Raw genomic sequence first — 22951 nt, 5'->3', positions numbered from 1 at the left:
GAAGAAATAAAAAAATCTAAAAAAAATAAATAAAAAATAAAAGAAGCCTCAAACAACCTAGGAGTTTAAACAGTGTTTCCCCATAATACCTCTGATTTGTTGGCCCCTATGCTTATCCTTCTAGATAATGACTTGGAGCAAATGAAACCCCTTAAAAAAGTCTTTGTAAAATTAAAGACATTTTGTATACAGTACTGAGCATTTCATTCTGTCATTACATGTGAAGAGATTCTGTCAGATCAGTTGTGTGAATGAGGTATTTCTATCCCTTTCTTCTGAAGGAGTGTGTGGTCTTGAGTATGAAATCAGTGAACTAATGAGTATGACTTCCATTTCAATGAAATATATATATATATATATATAAAAGGCTCCTGTATATTTCTTAGTACCATCATTAAGAACAGCCACTGATTGGTAACTGCAGGAGGCAGTAGTTAGATTGCCATGTACCAATAGCCCATGCTCATGTAGCACCTCACATTAACACCCAATGTCTTGCTTTGTTACCTTGCAGAAATGTTGGAATCCAACAATGTGATCACTTTCAATGGCTTGGCCAACAGCTCCAGTTATCATACCTTCCTTTTGGATGAGGAACGGAGTAGGCTGTATGTTGGAGCAAAGGATCACATATTTTCATTCAACCTGGTTAATATCAAGGATTTTCAAAAGGTATCTTTATTCTAATATATACACTGTAGTTCTTTTAAAACACCTCAACCTATTTAACAGTTAATTCTCTAGCTATTTAACAGTGTGACAACTGGAAAAGATTGTTAAAATTATTATTTTATCTTTTCAGATGCAAGTAATAGTAATGCATTGATTTGATTATCACAAATCAATGGAAGCAGTAAACCATAAAAATCATCGAGGAAGAAACCGTAGTATTTTCAATGATCATTATAACTTCAGCTTATCCTTCTGTAATTATATAATTATTGCTGCATAAAACTAAATATCTGAACCATTATAGACATATATCATAATTAATGCCATGTGTGAAATGATATGTGTATATGTATGTATAAACTGATACATCTCTCTATATTGCCAGCAGATGCAGAGTTCATCAGTCATTATACACATGCCTAATCTGTTGTGTCACCTGTTTTTGTAAATAATGTTTATTGGAATACAGACACTCTCATTCATTTACATATTGTCTATGTTTGCTTTCATTCAACAATGGCACAATTGAATAGTTTTGATAGAGATCATCTGGCTCATAGAGCCTAAAATATTTACTATCTGGCCTTTTAAACACAAAGTTTGCCAAACCCAATATTCTGTGTCAACTTTTTACAAATGTGGTCATTTAGACATTAGAAATCTATTGGCTTTATCCTTATTCTTTATAGTGTTTCTGGCTTATTTAGTTAATAAGCTATACAGTTTGGAAAATAAGCATAGATTGAAGAATTAGTGGAAATTATGCTACTAATAAGTCCATATGCTATACTCAAAGTCAATCATTTTTTCACAGTCAATATTTCTAGTCATAATTCTCTGAGGGACAAAGATCTTTTATGCAGTAGCTTTTGTACGAGTGCTAGTAGAACATATTTTTTTAGAGTACATTCACATCAGTTTTTATGTATGTTAATTTTGCTTCTTAACATTTAGGGCTTTAGGGTGGTGTTCCTCAACTTCTGAGAAACTTTAACAGATTGGACAATAAATTTTAGTAAACGAATTCTATGAAAAGCTTTTGTTCTGGTTGGAGAATATTGCTTTAAGGATCAAATGAAGATGAAATTCAAAGCTGATTCATATTTCTAATAGAGTATACCACTGAACCTAAGGCTTTTACTTTCCTATTACTCAAACACTAAAATTCTGACTGTGCATGAAGACTTAATTCATTATGTATATCATATAAAACAGCAGTGCCCTTACCGATATACTTTGGGATTAATATATGGCATTTAAAAGTCACCTTTGATATTTCTTTTTCCGATTTTTCAATCTATTTGATTTCTAAGTCTCCTCGAATCATAGCAATATCCCTAAGGTTATCTGTTGCCTAAGGAAACTGGTTATCCATTTGTTTTTCTTAAATGACAGAAGTATTTACCTTAGAGTCCTTTGTAAAGGTCATAAAAAAAGCAGGTTTTGTTGTTTAGTGAAAAGAAGTCATCCTTTTTATATAATGAATGAAAAATCTAAGAAGATTAAGAAAAATTTGATATTTTAACATATCAGTTCAAATTTTAGTGTTTGTAATACTTTTATCATTTTGTAAAATTCATATATGTGAATATAAATATATATGCATGTATCTGTGTGTCTATAAATAATATGTGAGCACATAACATGTCAGAATACATGTTTAATGTTTAGTATTCTTCTCTAAATAATAAAATAATAAAGATTTTTAATTTAAATGGTTTGTTCTAAAATTGAAAAGACCTAATTATCATATGAGACTACCTACTGTTTTATAGATGAGGAAAATCCCAGAGCCATTTGTATGCCCAGGATCTAATCACAGTGTCTTCTACCAACTAGACTTGTAATAAATATATACTGAAGTAGTGAATCAATTAAAGTTAGGTGACTCGCCCAGTGTCATAGTGTTGTTATCGCTCTTGCTTTTGAGGTTAAAATCATTATTCTAATGGAAGACATCTCATTCCAAACATTTAATTATACCACACTGTTTATAGGAGCAAATGCAGTTTACTTAAGAATTCAAATATATTTGTCTATTAATATTCTTTTTAACTTATGTATGATGTTATTCAGCATTTTCTGAAGCATCTACTCTTTTGATAAGCTTTATAGGGGTCACTGTAGGATATCATCAATAATTCTTGAGGGACTTACAATAGTAAAGATAAGATTATGAACAAATAGGTGCATAGCGGGCCAATCCTTGTTAGAGACAACACATTCTCAGATTTGGAAGGACCGTGAAAGATTCTAAGCCTTGATAAAAGGGTGTCATTTCTTTAAGGTATAAATGCTTCCTTACTAAATAATGAGTAAGAGGATTTGCCATGAATAGAAGCATAGAGGCATGAAGAAAGGAAAGTATAATATAGATCATGAAGCCCTTTCAATACGAGAATAAGAAATTTAGTCATTGTTAGTTAATTGAGAAATTTTTGAGCAAAGAAGACAAAATATCAACAGGTTAATAAATGTAACTGAAAAGTTAGGCATTATTCTTCATGTAAATGGTTGCTGATGGAAATGACAAATACATATATTTTTCTATAAAATAAATATATATATTTATTCCACTGACTTAGTTATCCTCATTAAATTGCTTTCCAAAATAGCACTTTATATGCTAAATTTGTTTTACTCATGCCAGATTTTTAAGCTTTATTTATTTGTATATTTTTACTCTGGAACTCTAGAAAGTTGAGAGTTCATACTCCTCTAAGTATAGGGGAATTAGTCATCAATGTTATCAAAATTATTTTCATTAACATTTGACATAAGAGAAAAATGACAAATGAGGCCCATGCTATCTCAACACCAACAGTCAAGAGCTAAGAAACAATGAGAAAAAAACTTGCCTTTTTGAATTAAAAATTATGTTTTAATATTCAGTAAGTTTTGTGTAATGTAGTTGGCAAGCTTAATATGAAAGTCAATAAATCTTAGCCCTACTATGTATTATTATTATTATTATTGTGTCTTAAATAAAACTTATATTTTAGCCCCCCATTGTAAATTTTAAGAATAGATCACTTGGGCTTTCCATAGACAATGTAAAGATAGGGCTCTGGAACCTGTGGAATGAACTATCCAGCATTCAGTTGTAGTAATTCAAAAGTCAGGGTAATGTGAATTTTAAGGACATGGATTTACCATTCTTACATTGTTTATTCTTATGTGATTACTATATAAGAACTGTGTGGAACAGGTCAAATGATATGTTTAATTTACATACACAAATATACATGAAATGAAAAGCATATGAAAAAGAAAATACATAAATTAAAAGCTTCAAATGGTAACAATGAATGCATATCCAAAAATTTCTAGGGCTTTTATAATTGTGACATGGACCTGAAATGCATTTGTTATGCCATCATAGGTTATTTCAGTATGTCCTACATTCTTGCTTATAAATGTGTTGTATTTTGTTTTTTGATTCCCTAGATTGAATATCACAGCCCTTGCACAAGTTCATGACCATTTATATTGAATTATCAAGAGGTTCCCAAATAAATGATGGTCAGTCATTTTGAGACTAAAAGCTATCTAGCAGACATGAATGATTGCTACCATGTCTGGATTTTTTTTTTAACATATGACTTCTTTTTTCTGAAACTGTTACCAGAAGAGAAAGATGAATTAAAAAAAAAAAAAAGCAAACACAACAAACATTAAATTGTTCTGCCCCAATATAGATAGTAATTTGAATTGACCTGGTAAAATGAAAAATTTTATATTAAAATTTAGATGAGGATATTTGCATTAATATTATGAAGGAAAATACACCCACAGTCCTCTAAACCATCAATAAAGTCTTGTCTACCACTCTCACTGTAGTCATACAATATAGGAACATTTAGAATTTAGCAGAAATGTTATCAAAGGATGAAGGTGAAATATTAGGAATGAAAATACAATTGTTTTTCAGTTAGTCTTTTTCCCACAGTAGCAAAGCTTTTAGAGCTATCTATTTGCTTCTTCATTTCCTTCTTTATCTCCAGAAAGTATACAATGCTACTCTTACCCACTGTCCTGTCCAAAAAAAAAAAAAGATTCCTTTCTGTGATGGGATTTTCTAAACCCTATCAGTGGCTCATTCTAGTGTGTCATGCTGAGATTTGAATTAGGGAATAGGATCCAGAGTACCCAGTGTTTAAGTTTCATGATCACTATTTCATGATAAAGACAGATTCATTTAAAAGAATGTAAGCCACATTTTATGTTTATTTCTACCTCTCTTCCCTAGATTTTCACATCCTCCCAACCTACCTGACAGTTCTCTTCTATGCACACTGCTCAGCTCTATTGACTACTTAAATTCTGTGTGGTCTGATGGGTAGACAGAGATTGAATGATTTAAGTTCATACCAGTTAACTGATGCCACTGCAAAGTCTAAGCTGAAAAGTCCCTGCCACATAATGTTTTGTGGAACTTTCTTTATCTAAGTTGCCCCACCTTGATGTAACAGTCTGTAAAGTTGGATCATTTAGAGAACTTAAGTGGCATAAGATTATGTTTTTCTCTGCCCTTAGATTGTGTGGCCAGTATCTTATACCAGAAGGGATGAATGCAAGTGGGCTGGAAAAGATATCCTGGTAAGTATCACTCTACTAAATCATCTCAGTAATTGCATAAGTAATCTATTACTCTGCTGTCATTTTTGTTCAGTGTTGTATTACATAAACACCATGCTTTACCTGTGTACTTAATCACTTTTTAGGAGTAAAATAATATTTAATTTTAGATATTGACATTTTTATTTAAAGAAAGTGGGTAAAAGTAACAACATGCCTAAATAAAGCAGATATATGTTCCTTTTGAGGATTTATATATATGTAAAAGATAATTAACAGCTATTTTGAAGCATATGTACTTGTATTCAGTAAGTAACCTTCTTTCTACAAACTGGTTTTCATATGTTAATTCCTCTTGAATTCCTTTTAGATGATATGAAATTTTTCTTCTTCTGAGTCACAATTAAATTACCCCTCTTTCTTTCTTTCCATTCCATTCTTTTCTTTTCCTTCCTTTCCCTTCCTCCCTTCCTTCCTTTCATGTTCTGGTTTCTTAAATAAATATGGATTGAGTAATGACTATGTAACAGACATTGTCCTGGGTGCTATGGAACAAAAGAGAAATGGTAAGCAATCCCTACAATGGTTTTACCATTGTAAAAAGATATAGGCCATTTTTTCTGAAATAGACTTAGGTGGATCGCTGTTTGGAGGTATAGCCAAGTATTTGCACAGATCATAAAAAGCAGTTATAATCATTTAAATCAATAAAGTAAAATGAATTACAGGATTGAAAACATACATAATTTGTACTATTTTATATCTTAGATATTTTTGGATGTCTAAAATGTAAGAAAAAAGTCTGAATGTTTTGTGTATGTATTGGCATTTAGAAGAAATTTATCTTAGGTGCTTAAAAACATACACTGACCTGTATGTGTGTATATATATATGTGTGTGTGTATATATATACACACACATATGTAGATATTTTCAAGGGACAACTTGGTTGATTGGTAGCAGCTGCCCAAGATGATGTTTATGTTTAGAATGATTTAGAGGTGGTATCTGAGTTCATGGGGAAAGAATGCCTCAATCTGGTAGCAGTGTTGGCTACAGGTAAAGGAAGGAAGTTAAAGGAACGTGAAGTACAGATATTCCCCATCCTTGATTAATTATATATTAGCAAACATGGGAAATTTCATCCTTGAAAATTGCATTTTAAATACAGTGTTGGTAAGTTACATTATACCTTCATAGTACAATAAACATTTTTCTGATTAGGTGAGAGTGGACCACCCCCCCCCCAAAAAAGGTGTCCTGTCAAATATTAAACCATCCCAAATACATGCATATGTTAGGGCTATTGGAAAGGAGTAAATAGAACAAAGAAGGAGTCGTCCAGAAAAGTCAGGAATTTTATGCTGATACCCCCAATGACTCATTAGCTGTACGCATGCAAGTACATCTTTTGGAGTGCTTTATTATTTTATCCATTACATGAGGCATTACATATTTTACAATTGTGACAAACAAGATGAATCGTTTTTGTGAAAATTATTTAAAAGAAGAAAATATTTCACAGGTATAAGGCAAAGCACATAACTGAATACACAAAAAAGTATTAACATCAGATTATGTTGAAAGATTTCAATGTGATAATAACTAAGGATGGATAGAAATTGAGATTTTACTGGTATACAGCTGTGACTTTTAAAAACAGACTCTTTCCCTTTCTATAGTGAAGACATGGAAACATATAATCATTGAGAATCTTTCCTGTGTCAAGTACTATGATAATTTAAATGCTATTTTGTAAATGTAATTTTAATAACTTTATGAGGTGGCTATCACTACCCTCATTTTCTTGATCAGGAAATAGAATGATTCAGAATATTTATTCAAAATCCTTTCATTCAGAATTTTAGAACATTTTGAGTACTAAGCTAGAAGTTGAGATCAGAATTTCTGTGCCTCTGATAAAGTTTTTGGTGTCATGTGGCATATATGGATTTGAACTTGCTTGTTAACACACAGAAACTGAACTATGGAGATTCTAATAAATACCTATTCTGGTTTTATCAAGGGCATCGGCATAATAGCAACCAGCTCACAGCATTCCTATAAGATTGAAACAATCACAAGTGAAATTATTACATAGACTGTAATGCACGATACAAATACTAACTATTATTAGTGTTACTAGTATATGCTGTAAAGTTGCTTAGGCAATTTCTAATGAAAACATCATTAATGTGATTAATTTGGTTCTCTTTAAAGATCATGACAACTGTAGTGTTACACTATTCTGAATTCAATTCGATTTGAAAATTAAAGATAATATGATACTGATCTGACAAAAATATCTGGATTTTATAATAACCACTGTACCCAAGTACAGAACATATTTGATTTAATGATTAATTCAGCTCATTGAGCTGGTAAGATAGCAGATAATCTTTTGTGTTTGTGGTTTCCAAAATTCACCTCAGTGCATTTCCCTCATATTTTATGGCTCCCCTCTGCCCTTCCCTCCTCTCCTCTCCTTCCTTTCTCTCCCCTTCCACTCTGGTATCAGTACTAAACGGAGGGATTCTGGTGTTAGCCCAGATGCAATGAGTTCAGCAGCTGCAGTAAAGTCCTGAGCTGCCCAGTGCCCTATGGGTAACCCTAATTGTGACCTCGGAGGTTTCCTCTCTAAGAAGGGCAACTTTAGTTTATTTTCCAGGCTTATTGAAAATGCTTATGGTGTTCAAAGAACTAAATTAAAAGGAGCTAAGACATGCAAAGTTTGCTAAGTCTGATACAGGGTATTCATGGCACCTGATCATTTCATACTGTCTTGAAATAAACATTCTGACAGCTTACAAATCATGTCACATACATTATGGTAGAGATAGTAATTATATGTGTGTTGAGAGAGGTAAATTTTTGAAGATTTAATGGTATGGCAATTTTAGCCATACTAATCTTTTCAAAAGTGAACTAATTAATGTAACATGATAAAATGTTTGTTCCTTGGTTATTACTTTACATTCTTTTGAATTAAATCAGTTCATTTGCTTTATATTTTGTTTTCTCTTTGTTAGCACTTATTTAATGAAAGAAAAACACAACAGTTTTCATATATTTTGGTTCAAAAATGTATTTTTCCTCTAGCTCCAAACACTAAACACCGAACACTATAAAATATATTCAATTAGTAAAATATATTTCCTACTATTTTTCTGGTAACCCATTTATTCCTTTAATAGTGCTTTTCATTGACCTACTATTCAAAATATATTTTATGCATTTCAAATGCATTTCATTAAAGTTTATTTTCTTTTCAGGAAACTTCATTTATGTACTTCAATTTATATATCTATTTTATTTAAATAAAATACGTGGCATTTATTCATTATTTTGGATAGATGGTTTTCTTCCGTTTCTTTCTTAATGTGAGATTTTAGAAAATAGCAATTAATTGACTTCCTGGATAGCATTAATATTTTTGCCAATAATATCTTAACCACTTAGAAAGAAAGACTAAAGGTAAGGAGTTTTTAAGAATTTGCATTCAAGGGGCGCCTGGGTGGCACAGCGGTTAAGTGTCTGCCTTGGGCTCAGGGCATGATCCTGGCGTTCTGGGATCAAGCCCCACATCAGGCTCTTCCACTATGAGCCTGCTTCTTCCTCTCCCACTCCCCCTGCTTGTGTTCCCTCTCTCGCTGGCTGTCTCTCTCTCTGTCGAATGAATAAATAAATAAAATCTTAAAAAAAAAAAAATTTTCATTCAATATCATTGATTNTAAAAAAAGAATTTTCATTCAATATCATTGATTTTTTTTTTTTTTTTTTTAGATTTTATTTATTTATTCGACAGAGATAGAGACAGCCAGCTAGAGAGGGAACACAAGCAGGGGGAGTGGGAGAGGAAGAAGCAGGCTCACAGCAGAAGAGCCTGATGTGGGGCTCGACCATAATGCCAGGATCACGCCCTGAGCCGAAGGCAGACGCTTAACCACTGTGCCACCCAGGCGCCCCTCAATATCATTGATTTTTAAAGTGACACATAGTTTGATAGAAATTCTGTACCGTATCTTGAATAAATAATAGCTGTGACGTGTGGACAGTAATTCCTTTCAAAGAGCCCTTGTGGTGCTGAAACCAGAAGAATGAGGTTTGAGTAGTTTTTGCAGCCATCAGGACTCCAAGGTAGAATTGTAACCAAAATAGGAACTGCCCTGAACATTTATAGAAAATTAAACTAGTGACCTCCATGAGTGCACTCCATGGTTTCTAGAATCTGAGTTTACTGTTTCCCTCTGGTTTTAGTGTTTTCTTAAGAAGTCCTCTAGAAATAAAGCTCCTGTATCTTTTTAAAAGATTTTATTCGTTTATTAGACCATGTCAGTGAGAGAACACAAGCATGTGAGTGAGAAAACACAACCAGGGGCACAGCAGAGGAGGAGAAATAGACTTCCTTCTGAGCAGGGTGCCTGATGCAGGGCCCCATCCCAGGCCCCGAGATCATGACCTGAGCCAAAGGCAGACACTCAACCAACTGAGCCACCAGGGCCCCAATAAAGCTCCTTAAAACAAACCTTCCAGGAGGAAGTGCTGTCTTCTCAGTATTAGATTCAGATGCAAGAGTACGATAGGAAAAGTAAGGCAAAGGCACTGACTAATTTTATATATCTTGAAAGTGGATCAGTCTTAAGTCTGGTTAAGTTGATTAAAACAGCACAGCTACCTGGGAAGTCAGGATATGCCACTAGATTGAACCTACATAGTTCCTGTCCATCCATAGTTCCTTAACCTACATAGTTCACCAAATATTGCATCATACAAAAAAATTGAGCCCCTTCCCATTCTCCCAGGCAGCTGGAAAGATAACACACCATCATTTCTTACGGCTCAGTTTGGCATCAAACACATGTTAAATCAGCAGCTGGAATTCAAGCAGCTATTCTGCAAAGATGGACTTTGTGGTAAAGAGGGAATCTGCAACCTGAGAGACATTTATATTTCCTTTCTTTCTACATGTATGTGTAGATGGAGGGAGAGAGAGAATATAAATGGGTCTTAGGCTGCTGATAAAAACATTTCTGACAACATCATTAATCTGTATTTGTTATTTTCCCTTTGTGGAAGTGAATATCCCAGATATAGACTAATGTGCTTTCTTGGTGTAGTAGGTTCTAACTTTTATATTGTCGTGGCATTCCTGTATTAGGGGAGTTAAATGCTGATGAACTTTTCCATTGTTGTAACTTGAGAGTTGTAATTTGAAAAAAAAAATGACATATAATATTATTGGACAGAATCCCTGAATAGGAGATAAATGCAATCCAGATATCTCTATTCTGACTGCTATTATTCACCTTTACTTTGATTTTTGATATTTTTTCTGGTCCTTAAAATCCACTTTGTTATTCACAATAACATTTCTATTGAGGGATTAGCTTCCTTGACCCTGTTTTGCAAATGAAAACTGAATACATGCTAAGCTGGTAAAAGAATCTGTTTCGAATCAATAGCTCTCTGTATCTTCTTTGTTTATCCTACTAAACCGTCTCTCTTTGCACTAAGTTTCAATAAAACCAAATGGCAACCGTATGACTGTTAGAAATATTTTGAACATCATTGGAAATCAAAATTTCAACCATCTGAGATGAACAAAAAAAAAGCAGATTCTCATAACATTGCTATTGTTGGATACATTTCAAAGCGTATTTTCATGCACCTGAATTTTGGGACATTTTTGCAATTCTTGAGGGATTTATTTTTATATTTTTGTCCTTAGTTGTTATTCATTTTTAATGCTATGATGTATTATAACATGTCTATCAAATTTATCATGGCTCAAGTTGAAGCCACACATGCATCTTAAGTTTCTGTACAGTCCAAAATGCACATTAACCCATGAATTTCATTTACTTTTTGAAAGGTCAAAGTTGATAGCAACTTTATTCTATTTTTTTATTTTGTTTTAGGGACTTCAAGTCATGTTAAATTTTTTTTAAGTGGTAGGTGAATTACCTCCTAATTCTGTAAACATCTTAGGGCTTCATTAGACCTCAAAATCTTGATATATAATTGTTGGGAGATAATTTTTCATTGGTCTTTGACACAATTATGCACATCTGATAAATAGAGGCACTGACTGCCTATTTTACAGAAAAATTTTAAAGGGTATTTGTACAGTGAAGAGACCTGGAAGGTAGTGTCTCTTTCTTAAAAGGTTGGTTTGCAAGCCTTGAGAAATAGAGATAGTGTCTCGCTTGGGACAAAAGGGCAGGTATGCTTACTGTCCAGTACAATAAACTAACATCTACCTCAAAATGTAATGGCCAGCATGCTTGTGACTATTGTAAAATATTCAGGTTCCCTTAACCCAGGGCTTCTCTGCTATAATGGAACTCACTGCATGTGTGGGCTGTCACCTGGCCCTCTTCGTGTTGCCCACTAGGAATTGGAGCTTGGGGAAATGGCAGAAGAAATGCTGATTCTAAGACAGTTGTTATTTTTCTGGGTAATAATGTCCTTTATCTCTGATTCAGGAGCCACGTAACTTCTGCCAGTATCCATGAAACTGTTTGAGTAACTTGTTATCTGATAAGTTAGACAAAATCAGAGACCCTTTACAGTTCTTGACAATATTGGCTACAGTTTTTGTGGATGTTTTAGATGATGAAAGACTATGGTCGCTGTGTTCATTTTTAAATATAATTCCCAATGATGAAATTTGATGACACTTCAGGTGTATAGACCACTGATTTTTTATGACATTTAGTAAAAATCTTATAAAAGCCACAGGAATGAACATAGACTATCATGCACATACACATGTGTGTTTACTTCTGCCTGGGGGTCAATATCAGGTAAACTTAGCAAAACGATTACAGTTTAAATTCAGCATTCAGGGGCACCTGGGTTGCTCAGTCGGTTAAGCGTCTGCCTTCATCTCAGGTCATGATCTCACGGTCCTGGGATCGAGCCCCGCATCGGGCTCTCTGCTCAGCGGTGAGCCTGCTTCTTACTCTCCCTCTGCTGTTCCCCCTGCTTGTGCTCACTTGCTCTCTCTCTCTCTGTCAAATAAATGAATCTTAAAAAAAAAAAAACAAAATAAATCCAGCATTCAGAAGTAATAGTAATAATAATTATAATGGTCACTTGTGGTGAGCATAGTATATAGAGTTATCTAATTACTATGTTATACATCTGAAACTAATGTAGCATTGTGTGTCAACTACGCTTCAATAAAAAAGAGAAAAATATCCATGTAGGTGGACTAAAAAAATACATATATATACACATATAAATATATATATAGTACCTAATGTTTAATGGGAGCTTACTATATATACCAGCTATTGTTCTAAATGCATTAATTTTATTAACTAATTTATGTAATTCCTATTCACTTATAAGATACACATTTCCTTTCAAAGCAGCTAAAGAGCCAGTTTTGTATTTTAGGCAGAAGATACATAAAAAATGAAGCTTTGTCCTTTAAGTTTTTTTAGAAACTAGAATTTATTCATATTTTGAATTAATATGTTTTCTAATATGGCAAGATAAGGTAGTAATTATTATATTTGAATTTCTATGAACCATGTTTCATATATATAAATTTAGGGGTTTTTTTTAATCTTTTAGATTCAAGATTAAAATTTAAATGCAGTTGCAAAGTAAGGCTAGCACTTAAAATAGAGACAGTATATAAAAACTTTCAGAGGGTTTGGGGATTTTAGACTGTGTGTTTTTTGTTTTTTGTTTTTTTAAAGTGGAAATTTTAATTGTATCCTTCAGTGGTTGAAATGAAATTCAAATATTTGACATCGGTTGACAAACTCTTGTGTAGGTTTGATTAGACACTGTATATCACCCAGGTGTCAGTGTACATACTTTTAGGGTAGAGTAAGCATTTTATACCTTGTAAGGTTCATTAGAACAATTTGGACAGTTCCTCTGGGGTTTTGACCAATGACTTCTAACTACATAGTTAGCAGGTGTTCCAGGTCAAACTGACATGCAATTTCTAATAGTCCTTATTGGTATTCTGCTTCTTTATATATTTAAAAATCTGAATGGATTTCTACTCATTTCTGAGGGTATGTTGACTATCACATCATAGATTTAATATGAAGTCTGGGAATATTTTTCTTCAATATACTCTGTCTCAAGGCAAATAGGCTATGGTCAACATTTGACTATTTTTCTTTGATTTGGTCTTGTAGTAGTAAAAATCACCCTTATGTCCATAGGACATCACAAAACTTCCTAAAGTTCTATTTATACCATTAAATTTTTATATATTTATCTTTACCACATTTTTAAGAGTGGTAAGGAAAACAGAATGCAAAATTATAGTATCTAAAATTTTGACACTATTTTAGGAGACTGAGAATCTTAAATTTTGATTTTAGCTTTCCTGCATTCAGAGCAGAACATTCTTGGAGATTGTCATAATTACATTCAAATTGAGTGCTAAACATACTAAATATATTGTATTCTCTATACTATGTGCTATATAGATGTGTGTGTATATGTGTGTATGCATGTGTGTGAATCAAAATTTTTTTTTAGTTTTGTGTTTGAAGTGATAAGAAAATTAATATAACTTATTGGTTCTAATCTTCATATACATTTAAAAAGAGGAACCATTCACATTTAGAAACAAATACAATAATCAACTAATAACTTGTGTTTTTCTTTTTAAATGGATCAAATCCATGTTCCTCTTATATTACATATCACAGTGAGCTGTTTTATGATAGTAAGATATTTCCTTTTATAACTTAGGGTTTGATCAGAGACCAGAACTTGTAAGAGTGATGTTAGAAAGGATTTTATTACAGGGATTTGCCCTTATACAGTTGTGGAAGATGGTAGAGAAATTTATGGATTTCTGGAATCTATTGCCTCTGAGTCAAGTAATGGTCCTGAACTTTTTGTAAGTCACCAGGATTGGCATTAGGGAAGAAAAGCTCCCATCAAGTGGGAAGAGCAAGGACAGACTGAATCCCGCAAGGATAAACTGGGACCCACAAGGACAAACTAGAATCAGTGTCTCTTTCACTACCTCCAACTTCGATGACTTGGCCGACCTACAGAAGAAGCTGGTATTTTTTGCTATGGAGCTGCACAAGTTCCAGGACCAGGTCTTACAGAAGTTAACAAATAAGATCTGGTAGAAGGTGAAGGAGCTGCAGGCCCAGATGCCGCCCCATGTTAACAAGGTGGCCAGCAAATGAGAACAACTTTGAGAATTTTATGGTTGCAGTTCAACTTCTGCCTTCTACATCTCATGCAGATTTCTTTTATGGCTAATCTTAACTAGTTTATGGGAAAGAGAATTCTAGGAAATGTAGTTCCAGCTTATCTAAGTTGACACAGTATAGTTCTGCTACAACTATTAAACAATTGCTGTATTTGCTGTATGACTGACAGTGATTTATGCCATGTACTACCACTTTGATGAAAAGACTGATTATAATTTATAGTCCTCCACACTTGGAAGACTGGAATTTCATGAAAATTCTAATGAGCAAAATATAATTTCCCTTTGTAACAAAAATGGGTACAGATTAATATTCAATACCAATTTTATTAAATCCACCTCTCCTTACATCAAGTATGGGCTTAAACTCCGTTATTTGTCCTTAAAAGGAAGGAACAATTCATTACTGAGTTCTCGAGTTCTTGCCCAAGTCATCCCACAGTATAGTGAATGGTGTGAGAGCTAAGCATACATGGAAGTATTCACATGAAATACACAGATGATTTCTTATTTTAAGAATAAGATAACAGCTACTGATTGATTAATAAGTTCTAAGGAGTTATGCTAAGTACTTTATACTATATCATTAATCCCAGTTTTAGTTGAGGAAACTGAGACTCAGAGATCCTAAGTAACTTTCTGATAGTCACACAAAAAATGAAAAATGTTTCCTGAATAATTCTAACCCATGTCTGACTAAACTTTTAAAGTATCAGATTAATACCTACATGTTATTCCTATTTTGTTATTATTATTTCATTACTTTTGCTCTATTTAGTTTTTTTAAACGTTTATTTATTTATTTATTTATTTATTTATTTATTTATTTATTTAAGTGATCTCTATGCCCAACATGGGGCTCAAGCTCATGACCCTGAGATCAAGAATTGCATACTCTTCTGACTGAGCCAGCCAGGTGCCCCTATATGTTTTTCTTAAATTCTCTGAGAATATCTTTTCAAATGTAAATGCCTTCTAACATCTTTATAAAATATTAATAAATATAAACAGATTTTAAAATTCTAAAGTTCTAAATTTTCGTTATATTCAGAAATTATAAAATTAATGTATGTAATACCTATGCACACATATATCTATGTGTGTATATACATATATAGTAATATAGATTATATATTATATATAAATTATTATAAATGGCCAAGAAGTCTCCATTTATTAGAAGATATGCTAAGAGAACATTTTATATTATTAACTATGTAACAACGTTTAGTACTTTGGACAGTAAGTATTACAACCAAAAAAACTTTCATTTTTCATATTAGACAAAGCAGAACATTGGGTAGAAGAGAGAGATATGTGAATGAAATCAAGCATTCCTCTAAAATCTGGATTTCATTTTTATTTCTCCTTCCTCATAGCTATATCTCATAAGTGATTGAAGATGCAGTTCATCTCCTTATTTGAGTACTAAATTCTATTATGATAAAGCTTATATGTTAGAATTAAATATGCCAACTAATTCTATCCACAGTAAATCTCTTTAGATTGTAACTCTACCTACTTGGTGTAAATCATGGACTTAGTCGCTTTAAGGCATAAGCACTAAATACTCAAAATGTTGCATAAAATTGGAAACCACATACTATCGATGAAACCAGAATAGGGATTTTTGACTACTTTAATAGTTCTCCTGGTTTGGCAGTAAAATATTTAGGTTGGTTTCATGTAATATTTTACCATTATATGCATTCATTTGAATATAAGGTGAAGAAAGGTTATGCTAGGTACATATTATGGACCATTCACAATGAAATAACTCCAATGAATGGTACAAATATGATAATTAACTAGATTGATAGCACAATATAAAAGAAAATATAAGCTAAAATGTAGATATCATCGGTTTCTCTAGTCCATATGGAATCTCAAAGTGATATTGCTTAAAACTCCTTTAAATAGTGGAAGAGAATTGTACTGGGCAACTTTTGCTAATACCGTGTTCTGTATGTGGTGCCAATGCGTATAGTCCTTTCGACCTAGTTTGAAGATTTCAAGTAATTTGAAAGGAAAATGTTTATAGAATCTAAATCAGTATTTCTAGAACTTCAAACAAATCGTCAATCCTGAGGTGAAAAATCAGTCAAATGGGGCACCTAATTGAAATGAGCATTGAAATAAAATGATTTGGAACCCTGTGTAGGAGTCTTCATTTAGTCTATCACATCATTCAAGTTACTTTTAAATTTTATTTTTCAATTACCATAGTTTTAAAGATGTTATAGCTCAATTAATATGAATAGGCTCACAAACTTAAATAGTGAAATAACGCCAATTTGGTTGTCCTAGTTCAATCATTATTTAAAATTCTCCAGGGGCACCTGGGTGGCTCATTCACTTAAGCTTCGGATTCTTGATTTCAGACCTCAGAGTTATGAGATGGAGCCCTGTGACTGGCTCTGCACTGAGCGTGGATCCTGATTAAGATTCCCTCTTTCCCCTCTGCCCACCCCACCCCCACTGGCTTGCACACACATTTTCTCTCTCTCTAAAAAAAAAGGGAATTCTCTGAAATGAAAACAAAGCATTAAGGTGGGAAGGTCAAGTGGTCTTATTATTCTGTCGTTCTTCTTGATAGTTAAGGTAAAAATAGGAGTGCCTGGGTGGCTTGGTTGGGCACCAGACTCTTGATTTCAAATTGGGTCATGATTTCAGGGTTGTGAGGTTGAGCAGGGAGTCTCCTTGAGCTCCTGTCCCTCCCCCACTCCAGTGCCCCACTTGCATGCTCACATACGCTCTCTCTCAAATAAATAAATAAATAAATAAATAAATAAATAAATAAATAAATAAATATTTTTAAAAAGTAGTGAAGGTGAAAATGTCTCCAAAAGTGGACAGAACAGCTTACTCACCATGCCATAAGGTGGATGAAACTCCAGGTCACAAATTCAACATTAGATGGCTAATGTAATTAGAACACAGTTAAATCTTAGTTTTCTTACATATGCCTCTTTGAAGAAGAGATATCTAACATCCTTTAATGAATCCTAAGGTATTAGGAAGACATGACTATGGATGATCTGGCCCCACCTGTAATAGCACAGTGTTAAAAGGAAAAAAAAGACAAAACATTATTTCTAGTTAAGTACAGAACAGCTTAAATACAGAGAGAGGGATGAAGTGAGTGACAGGAACAATCTCACGGATTACTGCTTTGGCACGAAGACTCTAGTATTCAGCCAGGTTGCCAAATAAATTGACCAGAGAAAAAGAAAGTCAACAGATTAACTTCAGGAATTAAGCTTATTAATGGATTTCCATGCAGAAATGTATCCACCCATCATGATAGGAAAAGGATTCCTTTGCTTTCCCAGATGGTAGATTATACATTAAAATATTTCTACATAAACTACTGAGGGGTTAGAGACTTTTTTAGTTTAAATGAATGTTCACTGACCTGAGGCAATGCTATACTATACCCATTCATTTTGGGCGGATTTTTATTTGAACCAGAACAAGTTGTTTGATTTAATCATGAACTGAATATATTTGAATAGAACTGTTCATCTTTACAGCCTTCTCTCCTCTTTTATTTAGAGTAACATTTCACTGCTCCATCCATAATTTAAGAACATGCAAGGAGGTAATTGGAATTGGAGGTAAATTACATTATTTTGTAGAAAGTATAATTATCAGAAGTTAGTTAAAAACACCTCAGTTCTGTTTTAATCTTCATGCACGGAGCAGTTGTTTTGACAGATGGATGGACTTTATTTTTGTAACCGTCCGGGAAAAGTCTGCGTAACATAGTCTAATCAGTGCTACATATTTGTAATGTTTGTTTTTGAATCATGGTGCATTTGGCTCCTATATCTTTTTTTCTGGGGGTAGGCATTTTCTTTCTAATTTATTTTTCCAGGCTAGTATCTCTTTTGTGTAATTCCTCTATCAATTTGATCTGAAAGGGCTAGAAACCTTTAAAAAGTAAGTGCAAATGGTTTGTCACTAGGGATGATGAATCATTGTTCCTCAGGTGTGGCCTTGGGGTTTACTGGTTTATTACTGCCTTTGCTTTTACTTCTAGGCAAAGTTAACAATTTATAATGCTGTGGGTCTGGAGTACATTTCAGTAAAATAAGAGGTCAGTATGGTTGCTTGATTCTCGGGAAGCCAACTTGTTGCTAAACTTGTCTGTATATATCAACTTAAGCTGCAAAAAGGATCAAGGTTTGAAAAATGAATTCATTTTGAACTGATTACATTTTCTTTATTGCATTGTAAATCCGCCGGTGCTGAGCAAAGCAGTGCAGTAGTTTAATGCCAAAAAGTGCATTACATTCTAAGTTTTAAGAATCGTCACGGTTCAAGAAAAGGTCAGAATCACTCTTCCTCTGTCTCCCTAGAACAGAAATGTGTGAAGTGTGCTTCCTTTTTCTGCCACGCTTCCTTCTTTTTTAGAGGAATGTCCAGGCTGCTTCCAAATAAAATGAATATCCTGTTTTGGAACATTTAAAAAATAAATAAATAAAAATAAAAATCACCACACACACACACACACACACACACACACACACACAAACTCTTGTCAGCAACAAGCTAGAGAATGAAGGCAAATGAATGACAGAATTGATACTCTTTTATGTAGGTTTTCTGTTTTAAAGAACAATCCTTACTAACAATGCTTCTTTCAAGTTTTTGGTTCTTCTCTGTCCAGTACTTTTAATTCACTGCTTCTTTGCAGCTATTTTTTTAACCAGTTTTGAAACTATTTCATTCAGCTTCTTTGTTTAATTTCAAATGTCTTAGCCTACTCTACAAACCTAAGAAATTTCTCCCCATTCTATTTGCATCAGCCTTCACTTCAAAATAATATTGAGCTAGCCCCCAGGCATGGAAGCAATACAACCTGCTTGCCAACTAGGAGAGTTCATTGGGGAAATGAATGGGATCATTCCAGGCCTTAGGTCAATAGGATGGGTCTACTCCCGTTGTAGCACAGGTAGACTCTGTTATCCGTATTCTCAGTAGAACCTTTAGCTGGGTTTCACAGCTATAGTCCTATGACTGTTTTTTTCCCCATCAGCTCTGTAGAGGGAGAGCTGTCATACTATAGTGATGCTTGACAGTTAATAGAGAACAAAATTATGATACTCAGTGTGGCTCAATTCCATAGTTTTCAAGAACCCTGAGTTTTTAATTAATAATTACTGCTAATCAATTACCTAATCTATAAGAGATAAGAACTCACAAATTCTGTGATCTCAGGATTCATAACAGTTGCAGATATGACATGAGTCTTCATTTGTGTTAACAAGTATCCGTGCACATAAAATATTTCCTCTTTTTTATTGTGGAAAACTAGGATCTATTCTCAGATTTCTAGGATGCTCTTAGGTATTACTAATGGGATTAGAGAATTTGAATTTGTATTCAGAATTGCATACATATCTTTAAAGGCATGGCAGACAAACTGAAACCCTGTTCTTTTCTAAAATGAACAAGACATCCATCTGGTTCTGCCACTATTATTTATTAGAATATTCGTTTGCTTACCAGTGTGTATGCAGCCAGTTTCTTGGTTTCAACATATGGTGCCAGAACTGGTTATTTATAATCATGACTGCTATAATATTGAGTCCACAATTAGGGACGGCTGTCTTTATGTGAAAGCAGAGTATGTGGCCACCTACATGTTTCAAAAAAGGGGGTGCTGTAAAACATTTTCCTGAAAATGACTTCTTTGCAAATGACTGAATATTCTTTAAAGTACAAATAAATCCTTTGGGTAAGAGTCATGAATGCCTCATTTGTAAATGAGTTTATCAGATGTTTCCCTCTCCACAACCTTTTTCCTCCGCCTAGACATTCATGCCCTTGCCTCTTGGGAGGAGAGAAGCTGTTAGAGAATGGGGAGTTCGTTGTTAAGAGTCTTGAAAGTTAGGTTTTATCTGTTTCATCTCAGTGTAGCTTTAAATATGAGTAAGATCTATATACTCTTCAAGTAAGGAAATTTTTCTTGATAGCAACTTGCAAAAATTGATTTCAGAGCTTATTTTTGTATGTTAAAATGCTTTACCAGACAAAAGAGTCAGGATCGAAGTGGCAAAACAGTGGTAGAAATTAGATGTTTATTTTAGTTACTCCTCTAAACTACTCAGCCCGTGTTACAAAAGTAATGGGGAGTCATAACTAGGCAGTTACTTATTTTACCTTAAATTAGTTTACTTCACCTTTGGGCCAGTGTATTTATAGGACATCCATCGGTCTCATCCTAGAAAAATCAGAGATGATGGAAAGCAATTATTTGAATTTAAATAACAATTATTCTGCTCAAGTTTGGTTGTCTGCTCCTTATTTTCTGGGGACATAGAGGTAAAACCAAAATAATCAGCTCTAAACACAATATATAAACGTCATGTGGGAATGTACTTACATTATTGTAACACCTCAGTTATAAACTCTGACAATGAAAGTCCAAATACATTCTGAGCTTTCATTTGAGAAGTCACGTGTCACAGAGGTGAATTTGGGAGTGTTGTACACTTAGAGGTGCTGGGATCAATGCAGTCTTCTATTATGTTTGCCAGCCTTGTTGTATTATAGTCTGCTTATCTGCATATCAAGTTATGTATTTGGTTCTTATTTCCAAATGTTTATAGGCAAAAACACAAAATTAGTGAGGACAGTCTATGATCAATAACAAAATAATTTTCATTGAACTTTTTATTATTTAGCATGTGAATAAACATTTGACTATTTTCAAAATGGATCTTACACATTCCATGATGAACTCATATTTTATACTGATATGTATTCAATTTCTAAGATTTGTTATATGGTTAACAGACCATAACATGTCTATATTTTAGTTCATTTAATAATATGGACAAACAATAGAAAAATAAGCCCTAAAAATGTTGTGAAAAGGACACAAATGAAAAGAAGTCTGTTCAAGCATGCCTCGCGCCCTCGAGGATCCCACAGTCATGCACACTGCTAGAACTCACTGGTTTTCCTTTTGTTTTACAGAAAGAATGTGCTAATTTCATCAAGGTGCTTAAGGCTTATAATCAGACTCACTTGTACGCCTGTGGAACGGGGGCTTTTCATCCAGTTTGCACCTACATTGAAATTGGACATCATCCTGAGGTAAAGCTGGCTTTTTAAAAAAATGGTATTTGTCCATGACCCTTTCCTATTCAAATGCTTCATTACTAATTTCTTCAGCTCATTTAGCTTCTGGTTCACTATTCAGTGGGATCTACTTCAAATTCAAATGCTGTTTTTAATTTTAATCTGTGAATGCGAAAAGAATGAGACCATCACTCGGCAATAACTATGGAACAGGAGGAAGGAAGGAAGAAAGCATTTACTTTCACCCTGGTTTACAGAGTCCAACCCATTTTGCATGTGCAGCAGATGTCAGCAGGCTGAATGTGTACTGTTTTCTCCTTCATTTGTATATTGCCAGCTTTCCCCTCCATTTCCATCCTCAGTCAGAAGTGTCTGCCACCCCAGTTGTTTTCTTCTGCCTAGGGATTAAGGAAGGATGCCATATATGTGCACAATGATCTGATCTCATGTTTGACCTAAATTACTCACATTTGTGTTTTTGCTTAGTTTCTGTATTCTGAGCTATAATTTTAGCAGTATGGAAAAGAAAAAGAAATGTTTCTTTAATTTGTTGTACATAAAGGATGTTTTAATGAGGAAATTAAAGTTAGGTAAATTTAAGTAAAACTAGAGATTTAGGGAAATATTTAAAGGAAAACTTAAGAGTATTGAAAGCAGTTCCATGAATTGGGCATACCAGTAGCCTTCAAATATAAACTGTTTTATAATTTTTTGGCACAAAATGCCAAGAAGAACAAAAGCATTCTTGTGAAAAAATCATTTGTGACAGAATTTTCTTTCAAATTGGAATTCGGAAATACTAAACAAATAAAGGATTTGTTCCCCAAATATTTCTGAAATCCTAAAGATAAAATATAATTTATATGTTAGCAACTTTTTTATAGATTCTCTCCCTAAATTTTCTTAAGGTATCTCAAAGTAATACAAAAATGTTCTTTCAACCGAAAGGCTTAGAAATCAAAACAGTTTGTGCTATAACTTTTTTGTATAAGGAGACACCTTAGAGACTGTGTGGTTTCTAGACTAAACACAATTATTATTACTTTACTGATGATCCTGGAAAGATTAAAGTACTTCCCCAAGGTCTCACCAGTGCAGGCATTTTCTCCTCATCAGCCTGTCCCCCCAGTGCCTCCTTCCTCCTCTCCGATACAAGCATGTATAGTATACTTGCTGAAATACCCAAGCGTTTGAAGAAAAACTAACTTTAAGGAAAGGCAGTTCTACTTAAATTACTTGTTTCATACTGATGAAATTAGAAATAATTTCCTGCACATGGTCCAGGAGACTTTGTATGCTTAACTTTTTAGCACCTCCTGGATAAATCTCTCCCTCTTTGCTTCCTTCTCAGCTATTCCTATAGTCAGGCACCCACAGAATTAGGCCTGGGGTAATTGCCCC

The 22951-nt window shown here is 33.7% G+C and overlaps 1 protein-coding gene across 3 annotated transcripts in view; it reads left to right on the top strand.

Moving 5' to 3' along the window:
* The window catches only part of SEMA3A (semaphorin 3A), a 455650-nt gene that overhangs the window by 302369 nt on the left and 130330 nt on the right, over nt 1-22951 (top strand). For all 3 annotated transcript variants that reach the window (XM_034667173.1, XM_034667177.1, XM_034667180.1), the window contains 3 exons: nt 515-672; nt 5209-5271; nt 21446-21565. In XM_034667173.1, coding sequence (XP_034523064.1) covers nt 515-672; nt 5209-5271; nt 21446-21565 — 341 coding nt within the window. The remainder of the gene's footprint in view (nt 1-514; nt 673-5208; nt 5272-21445; nt 21566-22951) is intronic.

This window comes from Ailuropoda melanoleuca, chromosome 1 (assembly GCF_002007445.2).
Source record: "Ailuropoda melanoleuca isolate Jingjing chromosome 1, ASM200744v2, whole genome shotgun sequence".
Taxonomy (NCBI): Eukaryota; Metazoa; Chordata; class Mammalia; order Carnivora; family Ursidae; genus Ailuropoda; species Ailuropoda melanoleuca.
Note: the sequence above shows the minus strand (reverse complement) of the source record. Positions and strands in the feature narration are given on the sequence as shown.